At 35.4% G+C, this 13,968-nt stretch overlaps 1 protein-coding gene across 3 annotated transcripts in view; it reads left to right on the top strand.

Moving 5' to 3' along the window:
• The window catches only part of LOC149770801 (uncharacterized), an 18,564-nt gene extending 6,833 nt beyond the window's left edge, over positions 1–11,731 (top strand). For all 3 annotated transcript variants that reach the window (XM_089949099.1, XM_089949097.1, XM_089949098.1), the window contains exons 2-3: positions 6,128–6,898; positions 11,265–11,731. In XM_089949099.1, the coding sequence (XP_089805225.1) occupies positions 6,164–6,898; positions 11,265–11,525 (996 nt within the window). In that variant the 5' untranslated portion in view covers positions 6,128–6,163 and the 3' untranslated portion in view covers positions 11,526–11,731. The remainder of the gene's footprint in view (positions 1–6,127; positions 6,899–11,264) is intronic.
• Positions 11,732–13,968: the final 2,237 nt, after the last annotated feature.

The following is a 13,968-nucleotide window of genomic DNA, read 5'->3' as shown; positions in this document are numbered from 1 at the left end:
ATTTTTTTTAAATGTTATTAAAAAAAAATTTGAAACTGTTTATTAAAAAATCATGTTTCTGTTAAAAATGCATAGTACCCACTAATTTCCACCCCATCCCCAAATTTATAATTTCATTTTGTTTGTTTATATTATTAAGGCAACCTCCCAACAAATTCAATACAGAGAAATCAATTTACACAGATTCAATATCTGGGGTTGAGTTTCATTGGACCATTGAGGGAAGCTGGACATGAGATAACTAATCTTCATAGCTCTTGGATGATATGCAGATGCTCTCTGTCATACACTTAAAATATATGTATCAAGTTATGCTTTATATGTATGCATTATCTGCATTAGACCACAGGAAAATTCACATGCTGTCTTTACAGTTATTGGGGAAATATATTGGCACATACATTATTACTCATGCACAAAATATGCAGTGAGTAAAAATTTAACCAACCATATAGAAGCATTTTATTTTTATATCCTCTAATAACATCATGCACACAAGTGCCAGTTAGTGATGTTGTTATTGTTGTGGGGTTTAACGCCATTTTTCAGCACATGATAGGCTATGCATGGCGGCCAGTATTAATGGTGGAGGAAGAACCTGGGAAAACCCCAGGAAGAACCACCGTCCCACAAGAAGCTACTGGCAAGCTTTCTCACATGCCCACATTGGCCAAATCCTAGACTCAAACCCACGTAGACAGAGGTGAGATGGCAGTGATCCGTAACAGAGAGTACTTTAGACCACTCGGCCACTTGGGGCATCTCCAGTTAGTGAAAGCAATGTATTGATATGACATCATGTAATAGCAAACATTAAAACAAGCATGTGTGTCCAAGTTCACACTTCAGGGAATTTACATATTTATGTCATCTTCAGAATTAACTTGACACAATAATACAAACTTCTCAGAACACACATTAGGACCTGAAAGTCCTAATTTAGGAATTATTGTGAAAGTAAACAAGTTTTTTTCACAACACCCTTTGTCAGTGAACTTCAAATGATGTATAGATGTTTAAGAATAAACTTAAAGGTGATATGCCTAAGCACACAAGGTTTAGTGACTGCTAAAAATGTGTGTGTGTATGTTTGGATTTTTAATGCAGCTGTAACAGTTAGTACCATTTTTATAAGGCATTGGTAGGACTCAGTTGAGGTTCAAACTCATGACCTCCTGCATCTGAGGTTGACGCTCTAACCAATAGACCACTGGATCAGTCACTAAAATAAATGTACAGGACGGCTTAATAATAACTGAATGGATGTAATAAACCCTGCTGAATATCAAATTGTTTCGTGCCATTTTATGTTCTCAGTTTTTTAAAAGACAACAAATATACAATTTTCAAATGTTTCCTGATAGCTGCTTAAGTACAGTATGCCCATATAATTATATAAATGCCTCAGGTGTCCCCTGATCCCACATGCAGTATTAAAATATATATGCAAAATGACTGACCAGTACGCACTTATGATGCCAATTTACATTCATACAGATTTTAAATGTACATGAACAAGGAGTTGGATGGACAGTGCATACATATACGATTGGTGTTAATACAATGTGGAAGCATACATTTCACAAGACAGATCATTTTCTAGCATCTTACAACTTGTACAGGGAAACACATGTAAGATGAATTAATAACTTAACCAATCTGTTCCAAGTCCAGTAGCCAAATGGCAAGTGTGCCAAAAAGGCAAGAACACAAACTCAGTTTAGTCACTACAGCTAAGTCTTAGAAATGATATTTACTTTTAATTTGGATCCAGATGCAGACATCATAGATCCAGATTTGCCATCACACTATGTGTGTCAGATCTGGATCTATTCATTTTGTTAGGACTAATCAGTAGACCATGATATTGTGTGGTATGATGTGTAGGCAGATCAGGGTCTGTGCTGCTTGCAGTTAACCTTACTTGTATGCAAGTATATCTTGTAGCCATTACAGTCTTGAAGATCTGCATCACTGACTCGGGTACTGTCCACTTGTCCAGTATGATCGTTGATAGTCCATTGTACAACAAGCAGAAATGTATGCCACCATTTTAAGTCTTCATTTCTACTGGAATTGCTTCTTCAGATGTTTTAAAATGGAAATGGGTTGACTAGTTCAAAGGTCTGATTATAAAATTTGTGTCATGTTTAGCACCAGAGGAAACAAAATTTCATTTCACAATTAGTAACTGAATTTATTTTACAGTAACTACCTTTTTAACCAACCACAAGTTCACTAAACAAAGAATTTCTTGTAATCTTTCAAGATAACATCAGAATTAACGCTTCTTTATTGAACAATATGAATGCAAAAAACTTTTTTTGTAGAAGGAATGTAACCTATATCATTATTTTCTGCAATGCTCGAAGTTTACAGAGAATATCAAATTTATGAAAGGTTTTTTACTTAATGATGGAACATCAGCCCCTCCATAATCTTTAATACAGATTCAGTTACCAGCTACCTAACAAGCATGGAGCTTATAGTATTAGTAATGAACTAACAAATGTGAGTATCTTATCTTGGGCCTATAGACAAAACTTTGTTAATATATACATTTTTTCCACTGAAACTCAACCGTAAATACATCAGTAAGAATTTGTTTGTTGGCTTGTTTTAGATTGATTGTGCCTTTCACTTTAATGATGTTCAGTAAATCATTGATGGAAGGCTATTTTAATTGTATTCATTGTCCCGGTATTGGTCTTTGTTGACATCGATATTGGTAAAAGATTTAAAGAAAATTGAAATCTTAAATAACTCTTCTTTTGTTTGAATCTCTCTTTGAAACTGTTTAATGTAGAAATTTTTATTGGGCAGCAATACAGAGTCCATAAAAAGATCCAATATTGTATTTACGGCCAGATTCCATTTTGAGATGTGTCAACATCATTCTGACATTCCCATGCTCATGTATGGTTCTGAACAAATTTTACACAGCTATGGCTGTTTTCACAAACACCATTGTAACCTATAGGAATTCCATAGCTGATAAAAGTTCTTTATTGAAATAAATCAACACTGATTCAGATCATGCATGTTATTGGTATTTTGCAACCTTCAGAGTCGTATAAACCTGATTTGGCAATACTGTCCTGCAAAACAATGAAATCAGTTATCATCTCTATTAGAAACATTATTATCAACATCATTCAGAAGATCATTAGATAATTGCTTGCATGGAAGCTTTCAGTAATATCAATTGAATCTGTTGTATAAATGTGCATTTCCTGCACTGTATGCATTTAATCTGATACTGTATTGAACACTGAATGACAAATCAACAAGGGGGCCCCGAGTGGCCGAGTGGTCTAAAGTGCTCACTGTTCCGGATCACTGCCATCTCACCTCTGTCTGCGTGGGTTCGATTCCAAGGCTCGGCTAGTGTGGGTACGTGGGAAAGCCTGCCAGTAGCTTCTCGTGGGTCAGTGGTTCTTCCCTGGGTTTTCCAGGGTTCTTCCTCCACCATTTATACTGTCCGCCATGTATAGCCTATATTGTGCTGAAAAATGGCGTTAAAACCTAGAACAACAACAACAACAAATCAATCAATTTCTGAAATGTGCATTATATTTTGGGAAGAATTTTGAGAATATCACATTTTGTTCTCAAAATTAAAATACTTTGGCAGAAACCACCTACCTCAGCTTTGGGCTGCATGTCGGATGCAAAGTTTGATGTAGGTAGGCAGAAGAAGATGCAGGATGGTGGGCAATTTTCTGAAGTTTCATTCTACTGAGCCTTTTCAGAGCATGTTTTTGAACTAAGAATGATTTTTAATCTTCTGCATGATTATATCAAGAATGTTAAAAGGAGTATTCTCTGAAATTAATCCAAACAGAATATCAACAGGAAGTCAGATTTGTGAATATAATACCCAGTCTGATGCTTTCTTTTGTCATAACTGGTTTTGTTTTCTACTCCAGGTTTTGTGTTTGTATTTTTGGCTTTTGTGACCAGAAATATCTTATGATTCACAAGAAGAGGAATTGAAGAAGAATCTGAACTTACAGTTTAAAAATGAGACATTTATTTTAATATCTTTTAACTGAAACTAGGCATTTTGCTTAAGTCAGCAATAGTTACAGTCAGAGTTTGTTTAATTTGATGTAAATACTGGTAACCTTTCTTCAGATTTGGACCGTTTTGGTGGCCTAGTGGTTAGAGCATCTGCCATGGATGTGGGAGGTTGTGAGTTTGATCCCCAGCCGAGTCATAGTATGGTACTAACAGCTGTGCCATGCTTGGTGCTCAGCATTAAGAGGTTAGTGTTAGGACTGGTCAGCTTGGTGTCAGGATAATGTGACTGGGTGGGACATCATGCTACATGTTTGCGGCATGAATGCCCCCAGTGCTAGACATCACTATAAACTGCCACACTGCAGACATCATAGTGATATGACTGAAAAATTGTTAAAGCTACGTTAAATATACAAATCACACACATCACACTCTTCTGATTTGCTCAGCTGAAGTTTCATTTTCTCAAGTTCTGTTTTCATTCACCCAATTTCAAGTCTCATCTCCTCATCTTGATTGGTATTGTGAAATTCTGCCGATGGGTAAAGCTAGGATATCCAGGTTTTTTTTAATACCTGTTTTCTGTATTTGTGCATGGGTTTTCTTAAAATGTGACCTTTTTGCTATAGTGCATGAATGGGTGTTATCCTAATTTGATCTCTGTACAGTATGTAATAGTTTATAATCAGTTTTTTCTTTTTCCTGAGTCTTGGGCACAAGATATAAATTTTCTTTCCACATTGCAATGAAATTAAAGTTTTGATCAAACAGCAGAATTAATCAAAACAGTCAAATCCAAATCCAGCCATATTGTAATAAAATGACAGTATATGATCCAAATAAAAATATCAGACAGAAAGAGTGCCATTTCATTGTTGTAATTTGAACACATCTCCATTGTATCTTCTCTCTAATACCATCTATATTTTCTTATAAGTCGAGTAAAAAAACTGCAAACAGCAAAAATCCAGATCTCCCGTAGTATATTGCACCTGCAGATCAAGGTTGATGCTGTTTGTTTTACTGATTACTCTTAACAAACTGCACAGACCCAGATCTGCCAGCACATGCAGTGGCAGATCTGAGTCTATGCACTTTGCAGTTGGACCTGTCTTATAAGCGAGTATATAATGGTACATTTGTTTGAAATATGTAAATGAAATTACCTCCACTTGATAATCAGTTATGCTATTTCAAATACATGTACCATGCTCAGACCATTTCCAAATAGCATATGATTTGTTTATTTCATCAGGATATTTTTTTATTTTGTTTGTCTAATTCTTTTTCTGACCTCTGGTTCTCATGGTTTTATTCATATGAAAAAGCTGCTACATAAACATCATTTGGCTGGGACTGTATTTACATTGTTGCATGCATCATGATCAGGGCCAACAAGATGGAGGGGGGCAACCAAATATATATCCACGGGGGCCACGCCTAAGGGAGCTCAGGCCATACAATACTTATTAATTATATAAAAGAAAATTTTTGTTTGAACAAGCACTAGGAAAGGCCTGGCTGTTTCTTAACCCAGAGCCCGTGATCACTTTTTACAGCCCTGGTCATGATTATGTAATAGATTTAAGCTAGTTAATTCAATGGATGTAGGGGGCCCCGAGTGGTCTAAAGTGCTCTCCGTTACAGATCAGTGCCATCTCACCTCTGTCTGCGTGGGTTCGATCTCGGATTCAGCCTATGTGGGTATGTGAGAAAGCTTGTCAGTAGCTTCTCATGGGTTGGTGGTTCTTTCCGGGGTTTTCCTGGGTTCTTCCTCCACCATTAATACTGGCCACCATGTATAGCCTATCGTGTGCTAAAAAATGGCATTAAACCATACAACAACAACAACAACAATGGATGTAATATTGATGTATGAAGTGTTTGTGTAACATTCAGTATTATTTGAATAATGAAAAGCAACAATAAAGAAACAGCAACAAACAATAGCAATGATAAAAAGCAATAAACAACGGCAATGATAAACAGCAGTAAACAACAGCAATGATAAAATATGTTCTAAATTCAGACAGGAGTGAAATAGAGTTTGATGTTGCAGATGCATTTTAATTTGTTTACTTTTACTTGATGTTTATTTTTTTAGGTCATTTTTGGAGACAGGCCATGACTTGAAACAGTGATGATGGATTTGCTGCAGATTCAGGAATTAGTTGATGAAGCTGTTGAGAATGGTGATGAGGTACTTAACTTGAGTCACAGGAACATCACGATTCTTCCAGCCAACCTGATCAAGCTTTGCCAACTTCGCAAGCTGATGCTGAATGACAACAAGCTGCTGATGCCTCCAACAGAGATTGTTGATCTAGAGAACCTGGAGGAATTGACTCTGGACAACAACAATTTGACCATGCTGCCTACAGGTATAGGCAAACTCAGGAAGCTGAGGTACCTCAGTGTCTGCCACAATGGTCTCAATGTTCTGACTTCAGAAGTGGGACAATTGACAAACCTTACCCAGCTCTGGTTGGTTGAATGTGAATTTGTAAATATTCCAGTGGAAATCGGTCATCTTTCTCATCTTAACACATTAAGTCTTAGGGGAAACAATCTTAGAGAGCTCCCACCAGAGATGGGAAAGTTATGTTCCCTGAAATGGCTGTGCTTAGCAGAGAATCATTTGGAAGACTTGCCTCCAGAAATTTCACAGTTAAAGAGGCTGACCTATTTGAATTTGAATTGTAACAAATTGAAATATATTCCAAAATGTGTTCTGGAGATGCCTGAGTTGATTTCACTACATTTGAAAAGAAATTTGATCAAACAGGTGGCTGATGACACTATTCTTGCTCTCTCCAAATTAAATAAATTTGATCTCAGAGATAATGAGATAGTGGAGAAACCAGACCATTGGAGAGTAAGTATAAAAACTGATAGTTCCCTCAATTGTTTACACTTAGCTTTCCCTTATCCTGAAGGTTATGCTGCAACTCCTATTGATATAATGTAGTTTTGTTGCAACCCCTATTGATATAATGTAGTTTTGTTGCAACCCCTATTGATATAATGTAGTTTTGTTGCAACCCCTAATGATACAATGTAGTTTTGTTGCAATCCCTATTGATATAATGTAGTTTTGTTGCAAACCCTATTGATACGATGTAGTTTGGTTGCAACCCCATATGATATAATGAAGTTTTGTTGCAGTCCCTAATGATATAATGTAGTTTTGTTGCAGTCCCTAATGATATAATATAGTTTTGTTGCAACCCCTCATGATACAATGTAGTTTTGTTGCAACCCCTCATGATACAATGTAGTTTTGTTCCAACCTCTAATGATATAATGTAGTTTTGTTGCAACCCCTAATGATACAATGTAGTTTTGTTGCAACCCCTATTGATATAATGTAGTTTTGTTGCAACCCTCTTGATACAATGTAGTTTGGTTGCAATCCCTAATGATACAATGTAGTTTTGATGCTACCCTTAATGATATAATGTAGTTTTGTTGCAACCCCTAATGATATAATGTAGTTTTGTTGCAACCCTTATTGATATAATGTAGTTTTGTTGCAATCCTAATGATACAATGTAGTTTTGTTGCAACCCCTATTTATATAATGTAGTTTTGTTGCAACCCCTATTGATACAATGTAGTTTTGTTGCAACCCCTAATGATACAATGTAGTTTTGTTGCAACCCCTAATGATACAATGTAGTTTTGTTGCAACCCCTAATGATATAATGTAGTTTTGTTGCAACCCCTAATGATATAATGTAGTTTTGTTGCAACCCCTAATGATATAATGTAGTTTAGTTGCAACCCCAATGATATAATAGTTTTGTTGCAACCCCTAATGATATACTGAAGTTTTGTTGCAACCCCTAATGATATAATGTAGTTTTGTTGCAACCCCTAATGATATAATATAGTTTTGTTGCAACCCCTCATGATACAATGTAGTTTTGTTGCAACCCCAATGATATAATGTAGTTTTGATGCTACCCTTAATGATATAATGTAGTTTTGTTGCAACCCTTATTGATATAATGTAGTTTTGTTGCAATCCTAATGATACAATGTAGTTTTGTTGCAACCCCTATTTATATAATGTAGTTTTGTTGCAACCCCTATTGATACAATGTAGTTTTGTTGCAACCCCTAATGATACAATGTAGTTTTGTTGCAACCCCTAATGATACAATGTAGTTTTGTTGCAACCCCTAATAATACAATGTAGTTTTGATGCTACCCTTAATGATATAATGTAGTTTTATTACAACCCCTAATGATATAATGTAGTTTTGTTGCAACCCCTAATGATATAATGTAGTTTAGTTGCAACCCCAATGATATATTTTTGTTGCAACCCCTAATGATATAATGTAGTTTTGTTGCAACCCCTAATGATATAATGTAGTTTTGTTGCAACCCCAATGATAAAATGTAGTTGAGTTGTAATCCCCGTGATATAATGTAAGTTAGTTGCAACCCATAATGATATAATTTAGTCTAGTTGCAACCCCTAATGATATAATATGGTTTAGTTGCAACCCATAATAATATACAGGAAATTACATCATTATGGGATGTACAGTCACAATTCCAAACGGTACAGCTGTTGCAATATAAGCTATTTATATTATTAGGCATTGGTATCAGTATCATTCAAGGTTGATATGTTATTAAGCATTGGTATCTTATCATTCAAGGTTGATATGTTTTTAGGCATTGGTATCTGTATCATTCAAGGTTGATATGTTATTAAGCATTGGTATCTGTATCATTCAAGGTTGATATGTTATTAAGCATTGGTATCTTACCATTCACGGTTGATATGTTATTAGGCATTGGTATCTGTATCATTCAAGGTTGATATGTTATTAAGCATTGGTATCTTATCATTCAAGGTTGATATGTATTTAGGCATTGGTATCTGTATCATTCAAGGTTGATATGTTATTAAGCATTGGTATCTGTATCATTCAAGGTTGATATGTTATTAAGCATTGGTATCTTACCATTCACGGTTGATATGTTATTAGGCATTGGTATCTGTATCATTCAAGGTTGATATGTTATTAAGCATTGGTATCTTATCATTCAAGGTTGATATGTTATTAGGCATTGGTATCTGTATCATTCAAGGTTGATATGTTATTAAGCATTGGTATCTGTATCATTCAAGGTTGATATGTTATTAGGTATTTGTATTTGTATTATTCAAGATTGATATGTTATTAGGCATTGCTATTTGTATCATTTGAGGTTGATATGTTATTAGGCATTGGTATCTGTATCGTTCAAGGTTGATATGTTATTATGCATTGCTATTTGTATCATTTGAGGGTGCTATGTTATTAGGTATTTGTATTATTCAAGATTGATATGTTATTAACACATTAACCCCTGGAGCTTTTTGCCATTTTCGCCAGAAAATCGAGTAGGAAACACATTTTGAAAGCTATTTCAGAATAGACTCGAAAACACCAAATCCCCGGTCATCTTTCAATAACATACTGCCTAGTTGTTTTAGAAACATCATTTTTCGTTTGGCTATTTGACTCGTGCATGAGCAGAAGGGTAAAAGTTGCAGTTCTTGTTTGTTTGTTTTTTTGCTAAATGGAGCCATTTTTTTTTGTATGGAGACCACTCTTTATTCCAAATGCCCATCTTATCCTACTTTTTGCAAAGGCTCATCTGTCTGTTTGCAGTTTATACTGGTTTGCCTTAGATCTGAGACCAAAAAGTCTAAAATCCGACACAAAATCGGATTCCGACCACGGGCAAATTTTGGGTAAAAAAAGTCTGGTCCAAAAAATGAGGTTTTTCTATCTGTATTTTGTAGTACAACTAGATATTCCAGATTATTTGGTATCATTGTAGAGCTACATCTGTCTACCTTTCTATAATACCACCCACTTTAGTGTATCATGCATGACCATGACGCTACAGAGCTCGGCAGTAGGCTACTACCTCCTGCCCCGTAAAGTCGTCGCTAGGTGTTAATGTGTTAAGCATTGTTATTTGCATCATTTTTGAGGTTGATATATTATTCATTATTGGTATTTGTATCATTAGAAGTTAGTTATCATATATTGCAAGCCATCATGAAGAGGCCTTGTAACAAAATTGAGGAATCTAAAATTCACATTGACAACACTAATAATATTATGAAGATCTGCTGCAAATGTTAAGCACATGTAGGTTGTATGTTTGCTATTGTTTGGCATTTTGCATTGTGGCCTCCTATTAAATATCACCTTTTCTACTCTCAGACTCAACATTCCATGATCAAATCTGATTAGGAATCATTTGAAACTTTTGTTGTGGAAACAAAGTATTAATAAAAAAAAACAGACTGTGTCATACACTGCTATTACAGTTATTTCCATATCACTTCAAACATTTTCACCACCCCCACCCCAAAAAATAAATAATAATGCATGCAAAGAATAGCCTCTCAAAATCTTTATGTTGAGTATGTAGAGTTTAACAGCACATTGGCACCATCCTGGCTGTCTATTACCAATTTTAGGCAACTAACAAAAGGCATAAAAAAATTAATAGCAGAAAAACAAAAATGAGGGCTTAAAGGCATGAAATCCTTAGAATACAAGTCAGATTTTATTCTATAAACCACACTTTTTTAAAAAGTCTTAGACTTGTCTCAGTGGGAATATCATTACAGGAGGATGACTCCATTAGCTGTCTCTTACACCATGTAGGGAGGTGTGTTGGACCTATCTAACATGATAAATTATCTGTCTCTGAAACATGGACAGAAACTGTCCTCTGTTGTCTACTTTTACTAGTATGCAAACAGAATGTTTCATTCTTTTTCTTTTTTCTTGTTCTTGATTCAAACCATGCTTAAATGTGGAGAACAGGTTCTTTATGAAGGTTCAAGAGTTGAGTAGCATTCTGCAGCTGCAAATAAAGATGTTCATTTACAGGCAGATAATATCTGGTTTTTGTATTAAAATACTGGATACAGTTTTTAAAAATTATGTGAATTCACAATTTTTCTTGGTTTATCAATTTTTGATGATTTGTGGTTGAAACAAAGTACAAATATAAAAACTCACCACAAATATAAAATCTTAAAGAACAATTCAGTTTCTGTAGAAACAATATGGCTCTTCTACAATCCACAAATGTAAGTACTGATAAAATATTAATTTCATTCAAAACCACAAAAATGGATACCATTGAAAATAAATGTTACAGAATCAAATTCCTATAGAACTCTTCCTTGTAACTACTTTCTAATTTTACAGGGGTTGGAGTATATTTTGGTTGGCCAGACTGGACTGAGTGAAGTTTCAAATACACTTATGGAATTTATGAAAGAAGACCCTCCACCTCTTGATGAAACAAGTAATCATACATTGTCAAAAGAGGCAGGAGATACTGATCTCGAGGAGGAGGAAGATGGGACAGATGAAGATGATGATGAGGAGGTAGACATTGGTGAGGAAAATGAGGACAGCTCAGAGGAGGAAGAGGTCCAAGTTGCAAGAGAGAATATAGATATGTAGACATGAATGGCCATGAGACTTGTGTTATTTAAAATAATTATGAATAAACATCAGTGGTGGTGCAAAATCACCTTCATAAAAAAAGTCATGATACAAACATCTGGCTGTAACTCTCCATGTCCATCCAGTCCATTTTCCCACAGCAGTTGAATGTATAACAGCTGCTGTTCATTTGAAACTTTCTTAGATAAAATTTCTCAGCAGTTTCCAAAGGACTTTCTTTGTTTAATCAAATTCCTTTCACTTTTCCTTATAAGCTGAAAATGTCTGTTGAGCGTTTGCACTTTTTGCAACAATTTATTCATTCATTGGCAGTTCATAGTCGCTTATAAAATGCAGTGTTTACAAAGCAAGTAAGCTTATCACATGATTGACTGGTTTTAGTGGTACCCATTTCAGTACATTTCATAATTTTTTTGAGAGATGCTACAGTGGAGAACATAGCACATTTACTTGATGACAGCAGGACATCATGCTGACTTGAGCTGATTGGTACTTTACTTCTCAGAGATTAGATTTTGTCATCTTCATAATTATAGGATAATAATAATTATCAAAGACCTAACATTTTAGGAGCATGGAGAAATAAGGATCATTGGGTTACTGACCTCTTTGCATGGATTAGGTATTTAAACAGCATGTTAGAACCAATGTCATTATGTTGAATTTAGAAACCAGCAAATGTGACATTTCATTTTGTAAACCTCATCATGCTCATGAGAGTTAAATTTGAAAGTTTTTGCACTAGTATGGCTTCACTAAAGGGGTACTCTTAAGATCCAAAGGGATTCTAGTTGTATAAAGTGGATGGCCAGTACTTGGGGATAGTGGGAGTGGATGTTCAAGAGGGAGGACTACTGTCATAAAAAAAAAATGAAAAAGCAATGCACCTTGAGGGGAATTTGTACTGGTAGAAAGATCAGGTTTGTAAATTATACACCACTCAGAGATTTTTCAGCATATGATAGGCTTTACATGGCAGCCAGGATATTTGGTGGAAGAAGAACCAGGAAAACCCCCCAGAAAAAACTACAGACCCACAGGAAGCGACTAGCAAGCTTTCTTACGTACCTACATTTGCTGAGCCAAAACATGAACCATTGTGGATGGAGGTGAAATGTGAGTGATCTGTAAAGACAAGTGTTTTAGACCACTCAGCCACTCAGGGTCCCCTCTTATGTCTATAAAAGCAAGTATTTTAGATCACTTGGCCACTCAGGGCCCCCATCTTATGTAGTAAGGCAAGTGTTTTAGACCACTTGACCACTCAGGGCCCCCATTTTATGTCTGTAAAGGCAAGTGTTTTAGACCACTTGGCCACTCAGGGCCCCCATCTTATGTCTGTAAAGGCAAGTGTTTTAGACCACTTGACCACTCAGGGCCCCCATCTTATGTCTGTAAAGGCAAGTGTTTTAGACCACTTGGCCACTCAGGGCCCCCATCTTGTGTCTCAGCTTGAGATTTTGCTTCAAGTAGTAACAAACAACGCTACGTTTGGGAATTTTTTTTTGAGTGTCTGATACAGTGGTCCCTCACTTATAAAGTGACCCATATGCAACAGGAAAGCAGATGGGGAGTATGCAGATATAAATAAATATTGCATATAAAGTATGAAAGGTGTAAGTAATATTTTAATATGTTATATTTTCATTTAAATATTATATTCAATTCATGGAAACAATGTGATAAAATTTATATTAATGTTGTTGAAAATTATTATGAATAATCATCTATAGTTGTGCAAAACCATCTAGTCTAGGTGATGATACAAACATTTGGATTTAGCTATCTTTGTCTTCCAGTCCATGTACCCACCGCTGTAGAACTTGTTGGTACCAATGGATTCAATCTATATAGAGCATGTGACTTGTTTTTCAGAAAGGGAGACCACCGTTATGGCTACTCAGTTTCAGAGTTTGTTGATCTCCAGGCCTGATCTTTAGATAGCAACCGCATAGAAGATAACCAAGACCATCAGTTCATAACTGCTTTTTGGTATTTTTGTACCTGAAAGTGTTCCAACATTAGAGCTTTCTGTGTGCAATAGGTGATCTGGTCTATGCCGTCAATGGGAAACAATATGCTCTAATTGACTTATGTGTCAGTAACAGATAACAGCCATGGAATTTTGGCAAGACTGTTGCCTCAACAGTATACAATAATTTAAAATTTTGATTTTACCTGGAAACCTTATATTTTTTTGTATATTAATTGATCACTCACCCAGAAACCTTTAATTAAGTCCATTTTCCATGCAACAAGTACATTCTGAATAGTGAAAGCCTAACATATTTCATCTCATAAAATAAATGTGTAGAATTTTAAAATTTTATAAAAATAAGATAAATGGAAGGAATTTTGTCCAATAATTTTTGTCCAGTTATTAAGAAGGATGTGCAGTATACTTATATGTTGCTTGTGATGTTGATTATCATATCTTAGT

The sequence above is a fragment of the Sinohyriopsis cumingii genome, unplaced genomic scaffold (assembly GCF_028554795.1).
Source record: "Sinohyriopsis cumingii isolate HCF-2022 unplaced genomic scaffold, ASM2855479v2 utg002317l, whole genome shotgun sequence".
Classification (NCBI taxonomy): Eukaryota; Metazoa; Mollusca; class Bivalvia; order Unionida; family Unionidae; genus Sinohyriopsis; species Sinohyriopsis cumingii.
The sequence above is the reverse complement of the archived record's forward strand: the minus strand, read 5'-3'. Positions and strand labels throughout refer to the sequence as shown.